Source organism: Coturnix japonica, chromosome 4 (assembly GCF_001577835.2).
Source record: "Coturnix japonica isolate 7356 chromosome 4, Coturnix japonica 2.1, whole genome shotgun sequence".
Lineage (NCBI taxonomy): Eukaryota > Metazoa > Chordata > Aves > Galliformes > Phasianidae > Coturnix > Coturnix japonica.
In genome coordinates this window covers 11,653,364-11,662,700 of record NC_029519.1, presented here as the reverse complement: position 1 = coordinate 11,662,700, position 9,337 = coordinate 11,653,364, and the positions used below count along the sequence as shown (strand labels likewise).

The 9,337-nt window shown below is 56.7% G+C and overlaps 1 protein-coding gene across 1 annotated transcript; it reads right to left on the bottom strand.

Moving 5' to 3' along the window:
* Nucleotides 1-373: 373 nt before the first annotated feature.
* LOC107312863 (G-protein coupled receptor 12-like) lies at nucleotides 374-6,262 on the bottom strand. Its single transcript, XM_015860672.2, has 2 exons — nucleotides 4,430-6,262; nucleotides 374-4,085 (listed from the first exon to the last, which is right to left on the bottom strand). Exon 2 carries the CDS (start codon nucleotides 4,081-4,083, stop codon nucleotides 3,031-3,033), a length of 1,053 nt encoding a protein of 350 aa, XP_015716158.1. The 5' UTR covers nucleotides 4,084-4,085; nucleotides 4,430-6,262; the 3' UTR covers nucleotides 374-3,030.
* Between the last annotated feature and the right edge of the window lie 3,075 nt (nucleotides 6,263-9,337).

The following is a 9,337-nucleotide window of genomic DNA, read 5'->3' as shown; positions in this document are numbered from 1 at the left end:
GCCTCTTTGTCAGCTCGCCCTCGCCGTTGGCAGCCCAGTGATGTGCAGATCGCTATTAGAGCCAAGGGCAGAAGGAGCAGCGCAAAGCTGATAGCGCTGTAACCCTTATTTTAGAGAAAGCAGCTCTCAAAGATCAATTAATTCCCACGGTGATGTAATCCCTGACCTGCTGGGTAATTAGGCGGCAGAGAAGTGCTTTCTGTGGGAGAAGCCACCATCCTGAAGGTGTTGCCCAAGGCCCCAAAGGGATATTTGACCCAGAGGCATTCAGTTTGCCCCAAATCCTCCTAGTTTGCTCCAAATTACCCATGCTGGGGAAAGTGTGGGCCTGTACCAGGCTCAATTCAGCTGAATGAAGACACAGACACCAGCATGGCACATGCCTGGGGCAGGAGCCCAGGTCTTCAGACGTTTTAATTTTACCCTCCATTTTTTTTTATATCCTCTTGACAAACCACTTAAACAGTTTTATTTACAGTAATAAAAATAAATTACTCTTACAGATGAATGTATAATATTATACACAATAGAGATACAGTGCAATAACAGCATTGATTTGTTTTCACTCGCTCATAAAGTGCATCGTAGGGGCTTGGTTTTACCGTGACCGAATGGTAACTGGACATTTTCCTTTGAGATCACCTTTCTCGGTCAAGCTAAAAGGCTGATGAGAACAATTACACCAGAATGATCAGCTGTCCTGGTTGCTCTGGAATGTCCTCGTTCCTGGGGAAGCAGGTATGATGAGAGAGGGAGGAGGAGGGAGGGAGCAACCTTGGTTTGGACACAGTTACGCTTCACATCAAGGAGAACTTTGGAAGGCAACTACCATCATCCTCAGCCTCCACAGAATCCTGTCCTAGGCAGGTTCATGACAATATTATTCCATTCATCTCAAGACCACTTTCTGTATCACAGTTATTGTACCCTACACTGATAGGTTGGTCAATGGGTAAAACCCACTGGTGGGCTCAGAGCTGGAGTCAGTTTGTTCACATCCCTCAAAGGGAGTTCTGGTGTGGGTCATCTCTACTGGAACCTGCTTTATCTCTGCAAAGGTTCCCAACGGGGGAGGGAAAACTTCATTCTGGGGGTGGCAGGAACAGGAGAAGGGCAGTTCTTGGGTGATGCTGCAAAAACCAATGGCACTTTTAACAGAAATGGTACAAGAGGTAGAGATGGAGCTGTGAGCATGACCACCACACCCCAAAAATGGCTGAGCATGAAAGAGAGGAGTTGCAAGGAAATCCCGTGTGCAGCAAACAATCATTCTTCTTAATTGTAACTAGTGTGATTGGTTGCTAACAATTATGTGAACACTCGATGCTGGTCAATACACGTCAATACAAATGATTATCAAGATCAACGCCCCTCCACGCCCCCCACATCTGATGTTGCTACAAGAAAGAGGTACTTCATCACCTCCCGAGAACAGGAATGTTTTCTCATTAGTCAAAGTTCACAATGAACAAATTGTGGCTGCTGTACCAGGACTGAAACCCTCAGGAACTTCTGCTGGCCAGTGAATGAACCTGGCCAAAAAAAAGACCCAACCTGCTGGCTACTTCTCACCGATCTTCCATTGGAAAAGACCAATGTTCAGCTTGCATTAAAAGCGGTGGCTGGTCCCCTGCTGCACTGCCTGCAGCCTTCTGCTCACCATACCCTGACACCACTGACGCCTGCAGGAAATCCAAGCAAATGTCATTTCTAACACCCTGAGGGGCACCCAGAGCCAATAAGTCAGGGCTACAGTTCATTCGAAATACGAAACAAGGGAGGGGTCGCCCAGAAACACCAAGGCTGCCCTCTGGGTCCGGTTGTATAAAGACAATCCCAAAAGTGCTCACAAAGCTTCAAAAATGGCTGAACCTGACTGTGCGGGAGGTGTGACACTGCAGGGCCCTGGCTGCCGTCACAGCAACCGGGGGGAGGGGACAGTGAGCAGGGAAAGGTGTCCACACGGATATAATACCTTTATGTATCTCTATATAAATATATATATTCACCTCTCTGTAAGCCGATTCAACGTTGTGCCGACTGCCCATTGCCAGATGTTTTGCAAAAAGGAAATGAAGAACGGAGATTGGCCGCTTTCAGCAGGCACAAAACGAGCTCAAGTGTCCGCAGCTTTCCCCGCTCCGCACCCCCGTATCTTTCCCGCACATGGCCCTGAGAACGGAGCCCTGCACACAGCCCCGGGGCTCCGCACTCAACGGTGCGTTGTACTCCCCCCCCGTCCACCCCCCCTGGCCCCGAAGCAGCCGAGGGACACCCGATCACGGCTCCGCGATGCGGCATTGCCGTGTGGGCACCGCAGCGCCGTCGGGAGCGGCTGGAGCTGTGCGGGGGCGGTGCGGGCCGCCCTGTGGGGTCTCAGAGATCCCGGATCCTTTTGGGGTGCGATACACCCTGTGTGCAGGGGAAGGGCAGCCCCTCCCTGCAGCCAACCCTATTTCTGGGGGGGAGGGGGAGGAGTGGACGATTCCCCAGCCATCACCCCCATGAAATGAACGACCGTCCCCTAAAGTGCCTTTGTCCTCCCCCCCCCGCCCTATCTGCCCCATTCCCCCGGCTCCCTGTGCTTCTCCGGGGTCGCCCCCGTTATTGCATAGCAGAGCATCACCTGACCTTGAGCACCCGCCTCGAGAGCGTCATTCGTGGGGTCATCCCCCTTGTATCCTTTACACCCGGGATGGGACAACCGCAGCGTGCCGAGCTCCCGTCCTTTCCTTTTGTTTGTTTGTTTTTTTTCCTTTTTTTTTTTTTTTTTGCGTTTTGTGTTTTTAAATAAAAAATAAAATGTGTACGAAAATAACATTTCTAAGGAACCCGTCGGCATCCCTTTCTCTCTCTTTCTCCTCCCTCCAAGCCCCCCATCCCCTTATTCCTTCTATTCCCCCCCTCCCCTCCTTTCCCCCTTTGCCCACTGGCACTCCCGGGGCTGCCGGCTCCTCCCGGTGGGAAACGCGGACGGCGGAAGGGGAGAGGAGCTCGGGGAAGAGGACGAGGAGGAGGACGAGGAGGCGCTCACACGTCGCTGGATGTCCGCGGGCGGGAGGAGAGCGCGGGGCCGCATCCGCAGCACGCCAACCACAGCGACTTCTGGATGTCGGGGTTGCGGAAGGCGTAGATGATGGGGTTGATGAGGGAGTTGCAGGCGGCGGGCAGCGCCAGGGAGTACGTGTACACGGCGGGGTAGCTGGAATCGGCCACCAGCGAGTAGATGGCGAAGGGGATCCAGCAGAGAGCGAAGGTGCCGAGGATGAGGGACAGCGTGGAGAGCCCTTTGCGGGTGGAGGTGGCCTGAGCCGTGGCGATGAACTGGTGCTGCACGGCGATCTGCTGCGCGTGCCGGAAGGCGATCTTGCAGATCTGCAGGTAGAGCTGCATCATGAGGGCGAAGAGCAGCAGGAAGGTGACGGCCAGCACGGCCGCGTTGTCCTTGGTGACGGGTCGCAATACGCTGCAGGCGCTCTGGTCCCGCAGGCAGTGCCAGCCCAGCGGGGGCAGCAGCCCCACGCCCAGGCACAGCAGCCACATCAGCAGCACCGCGCCGCACGTGAAGCCCAGCGTGCGCTCGCTGTGATACGTCAGCGCGTTGTACAGCGACAGGTAGCGGTCCACCGTGATGGCCAGCAGGCTGCACACCGACGCCGAGAAGGCGGCCAGCAGCAGCCCCGCCGCCCCCAGCTCCGCCGCCTCGCTGGGCGGCCGCAGCAGGTAACGCAAGGCGAAATTGACGATCAGTCCGATCCCAGCCAGCAGGTCGGCCAGCGCCAGGCTGCCTATCAGCACGAACATGGGCGCCCGCAGGCTGGGCGTGTAGAACAGCACCGCCAGCACCAGCGCGTTCTCGCCGGCCACCGCCGTCCCCGTGGCGCACAGAGCGATGTCCCAAGGGCTGACCGCCGCCGCCGGGCCCCCACCGCCCGGGGCCGCCGTGCCCGCGGGACCCCCCCCCTCTTCCGCCGCCGCCGAGGGCCGGGCGCTGGGGGCCGAGGCGTTGCCGAGAGCCGGGAGCCGCTGCTGCTGGGACTGCGGCTGCCAGGGCTCTCCCATGGCGGCGGGGCCGTTCAGCATCGCTGGGGAGAGAGCGAGAGAGGAGAGCGCTGAGCGAGCGGAGCGGGACGGGGCGCCGAGCTGACCCCTCCCCGCCCCCCCCCTCACCGCAGCCCCGAGGCCCCGCAGCCCCCCGCGGCACGGCCACCTTCCGCAGCCCGTTCCGAGCACAGAACCGCCCTCGTCCCACCCTTCCCCCCCGCACACGACGCTCCCCGCAGCGCTCGGGTCGTTATTTTTGGTCGCCCCCGCGGGGATGCGGCGTGGCAACGCCGGGTACGGCCGCTCCAACTTTGCCCTTTCCTCCCCGCACTGCCGCAGGGCGCTGCCCGCTGCCCCATCCCCCGCCCGCGCCCCCCGCCCGTACCTCTCTCCGTGTCCGGGGAGCGGCCGCTCGCCCCCGTTTTCAGGTTTTCCCCTCCCGGTGCCCGCAGCCCGCGGTGCTACGCCTCATTCCTCGGCGAACGTCGCCAATAGCGGCGGTGGCGGCTCGCTGGCATCCACCGGCACTTAATATTCCTGCCCCATTGGATCTGCTGATAAATCTCAACTCTGACGTCAAAGTCTTCACTTATATTCATGATCCAGCGCTGTGAATCAGAGCCGCTGTGCTCGGAATAACAACGAGGCCGGGCCGCTCCGCAGAGCACGAGGCGCGGGGGCTCCGCAGCCGCCTCCCCCCGACCCCCTCCCCCGGACCAAGGTCGGGGCCGCCGCCGCCGTTTGTGCCACCGGAGCTTGGGGTGGGGTTTGGGGGGGGCTGAGCCGGCGCTGTGCGGCTCGGGCCCCCCCGCGGCGACAGAAATCCCAAAGGCACCGCGGTTGTTCCGGCTCCGTCATTCACAAAGGGACGCGGATCTCCCGAGCGCGGACGCCGCTCTCCCGCATGCGGGGGCGTCTCGGAGGTCTCTCTCCCCCCACCCCTCGCACACCGCGCCTGTTTCGTAACGCCCCCGACCCGCAACCTCAGCTGCGGCCCGGCCCGGCTCTGTGGGGCGAGCCCGGGGCTTGAGGACCCCGCGGGGCTCACGGGGTGCGGTTCTGGCAGTGGGGGGCGGGTGGGGGCCCCGAGCAGCCCCCGCAGCGGGCAGGAATCTCACCCCGAAGCCCGCAGTGCTCGGACGCGGCCTCCCGGTCCGTCCGTCGGCTCCTGCGCTCTCACCCGCAGGGATCACCCCGTGCAGGTGGGTCTCTGGGCCGGCGCCAGCCCCTCGGTGTCCTTCAGGTCCTGAGCCAGCCCGAAGCTTCCCTGGGGCACATGACGTGCGTGGTCCTACCTGGGGACACAGGCTGTGTGCGCTCCTATCCGGGGACACACCGCATGCACGGTGCCACATCCCACACGTGGTCCTACTTCGGGGCGCATCACATGTGCAGTCCTACCTGGGGACGCATCCCTTATGGTCCTACATGGGGATGCATCGCATACATGGTCCTAAATGGGGATACATCCCGTGCTTGCCCCAGCTGTGCTCCCAAAAGAGGATGCAGACACAGCCCGGCTCTGAGGGCCACTCCCCCACCAGAGCTCAGTCCATCCGACGGCACCTCTGGGATCCCAGCCGTGCAGCCTTTGTGTCCTGCTGGTGTTTGCTGTCCCCTGCAGCAGGTGAATTCCCATTGGGCAGAAGCTCTGCAGGAGGCTCCTCACCCCACAGTGCTGCCAGTGCCCAGGAGATGGGAAAAGCCCGCTGCCTTTGGGATGGTGCTTGGTAGCTGCTTGCAGCCCCCAGAGCGCTCTACCTGCAGTACATGCAGCCATACAGCAAGGGGTGAGGCTGTTTCCCCAGGAAAAAGGGCTTTTGCACTGTTTTCCTCCTCCTCTTGTTCTGTGCCATCCCATCAGCAACTGCTGTGCCTTCACCACGGTGCGCAGAGCGATAGGAAGCTCTGGGACTGCGCAGGGAGGGAGGCAAACCATTAAGGAAATTAATAGTGATAACCAATGATTAGCACCAACCCAATAAATGCACGCAGCACTGTGGTGAGGGAGGATTCCTGAGTTTTTAGGGAGGGCAAAATAAGGCTCAAGGGGTCCCCTATGAGCAGAAGGGCTCTGCTCACCGATGCGGGATGGGGGGATCCCAACCACACGTGAACCCCTCCTCCTCCCCACTCCCCACCTCGCAGTATTTTTCGGGGCCGGGCTATAATTAGCAGCAGTTCTCCAGGAGCTGTCGCTCACCGTCACGCTGCGTTTTCTTTTCTTAGGAATATGACTAACCTGTGAATGATTAAACGCGCTTGGTGGAAGGGGGGGAATGGGAGGGGACGGGGGGGTGGGGGGGGGAAGCGAATTATTTTGCTCCCCATGAAGAGAAAGGAAAGCTTTCAGGATGTGCTGTGAAGCCTCAGAGAGCAGGAGGAGCCTGGGCACCCGCGGCGCTCCCTATGAGGATGCTCAGAGCAGGAGCTGAGGGCAGTGGGCACTGCTGGACCCCCCTCTGGGGCACAGCCCCTTTGAGCACAGCGGGGTCCTCCAGGCCCACCCCTCCCCGTGGCTCTCAGAGCCACCTCGCTCTTATTGCTGCCCTTTAAGAGGAACACACGGCTGCCGGGAGCCCGAAGTTGGATCCTGCTGCTGGAGATGGACTATTTCAAGACCTTTGATGCTTTGTTGGAAGGTATTTTTAGTTGGGAAAAAAAAGAAGGTAATGCAGTTCGCAGCTCTCGCAGGAATTCTCCTGTCCCCTATCAGAGCTGCTCAGCTGCCCAGAGCACTGTTTAGGCTGCAGAGAGACAGCACCCAGCAAGGCACTGCCCAGATCCAGCACCTGGCCACGTCCACTCAGGGCCAAACAGGAAACCCCAAGCTGAGAGTGATGCGGAGCTCTGCTTCCTCCTGCGTATGGAGTCAGGAACACTCAAACATTCTACATTATGTGTATATTCCCTTACATGGCATGGTCAGGATGGGACCCTGTTGGACCAGTGTCATCACGTGCCCCAGTGGATGCTTCTTCTGCTGTGAACTGGAGCAACCACAAGGAAGTTTGAAGGACTAAGCTGGATTTTTTCCAGCTGTTTTTGCTTGGAGGAATACTGTGACTCAAAACTAGAAAGTGAACAATTCAACAACAAAAAGAGAAGGGGGGTGGGGAGCATTGCCAAGAACAACACCTCCCTGCAACCCCTGTAGCTTTGCTGAGAGTTCACTGGTGTGAGGCTGTAAGCAATGGGGCCTGGAGGAGTGGGATAGTAGAGCAGCATTTGGGCAATGGCACATTTCACTGTGGGACCTGAATTCCAAGAGCACAGCCCACTGCTCCGAGCTGCTCTGGCACAGCTGTGTGCAGAACTTCAAGGGGTGGCTCTCCTGTGCAGCATGTCCCATCCCATCCCATCCCATCCCATCCCATCCCATCCCATCCCATCCCACCTTCCAGGGCTGCAGGGTACTCAGCCCAACACAGCCCCTACCCTCTGCTTTCCAGAGCTGCTGGCTTCTCTCCTTATTGCAGCACACGCAAGCTGCTTTGTGCTGAAGGAAACAAATGCACTAATAGCATAGTAATTAGGACACTTAATTACTGATTAAGTTACTCAGCTCCCACTGAAGACTGCTTGCTACTTGCCTTTGTGTCAGGGAGAAGCAATATCTCCAGCCATGTGACCTTGCTCTCATCCCAGCCACGCTCTGGTGCTCAGGAGCACCACGAGGTCTGCGCTGGCTGCAGGATGAAGCTCCAGGAGCTCATCCTTCCCCTGTAGGCCCTAAAGCCTTGGGAATCCCTAAGGAACAACAGCAGGGACTGAGCTCATATACAAATCCTGATGCAATCCATGCCCCTGCTGTCTACAGCTGGATTCACGTATAGAGGACACTTCTCAGAGGTGCAGCACCAACAGACTCTGCCCTCAATTAATTTGGGCCATCTGTATCTGGAGTAATTCCTGTTGGGATCTGATATCCTTGACAAACCTTGGTACAGACAAAAGGGGACATTGGCCAAGTGGGACATACAGCGCAGGATGGAACATTAAGGATAGAACCGTCTCCCTTTGCAAAGTAAAGTGTTCTCTTCAGAAGAGGATTTAAGCGTTATCCCTCCCAACACTGCTTCACTGTTCATGTTTTGTACTCTGATTTATCATCTATAGGCAAGTAACCTCTGAGCCATCTGATGGAGTTGTCCACATCCCTGTTCACTGCAGGGGAGTCAGAGTGATGGCCCTTAAAGGTCCCTTTCAACCTGAACAATTCTATGATTCCATTGCTGCTTTCAGGACAGGCAATGCAAGCTGGCTGCAGCCTGATGGCACCGGGGGGAGGGATGCAGGAAGGTTAATGAGTGCAACAACGGCAAACGCTAGCAGGACTTTACATATTGCAAATTAATTATGTTTCAGGGGATTGTTTCCTTTTGATGAACGCTGAGGACTACAATGGGAAGGTTTCATTTGTCTCGGGGCCTTTGTTAGTCTATTTTCTTTCTTGTACCAATCAGATATGATTTGTTTTAAACGTATCCTAAACAGAACTGGCATGGTGACTTTAAAAGCTCCTGCTGGTAACTAGAACATGCCAAGCACAAGCACCAATGCAAAAACAGTCTCTGCTTCTGAAGTCTGTAGGGCAGAACCTCTCTCCAAGCTCACAGCTGGATATGCTGACCTGGAAGCAGAACAGCAACACCAGTCACATTTTGCTCTGCTGCTGCTTATCAATGGCGGGCAACAGGCTTGGGTTGGTTCTACCTGCACTCCAAGGCAATGTTCTGGAGGACACCTGCAGCAACAAGACAAACCCAACTATTTATCAGTGATGGGCAAGAACCAGCCCTCCAATACCAATCGTGCCTTTGCTACTCAGAGCTAAACTCACATTGCTCTCAGGTTCTGGCTGGCTACCCTCAAATAAAACTCTCTCTGGGTAAAGCCCTTACTCAAGTCACTGGAAGTCAAGCTCATGTCAAGCTTTAGCTGAGCAGCTGTCACTGTCAGATCTTACCTGCACCTGCTGAACTCTCAGTCCCACAAATTCCTACTCAAAGGAGCAAATTTTAATCAAGCTTTCCCCACGTAGAAGTGAATGACACAGAAGGACCTGTCCTGCGATGAACCTGAGCAGCTCTGAGCACACGGTACTATTTTTTGCTTTGAAAACGTCTCTGCTGCAAATACTATCTGACTGATCTGGAACGAAGTCTTACGGAGTCCAATAGCAAAGCATGGAGGAGGGAGAAGGAAAAGGGAATCCACAGGGAAAGGCAACGGCAGAGCTATTACAGGTGATGAAAAACACAGTAGGAAATAGCAGCGGGATGGCTGCTGG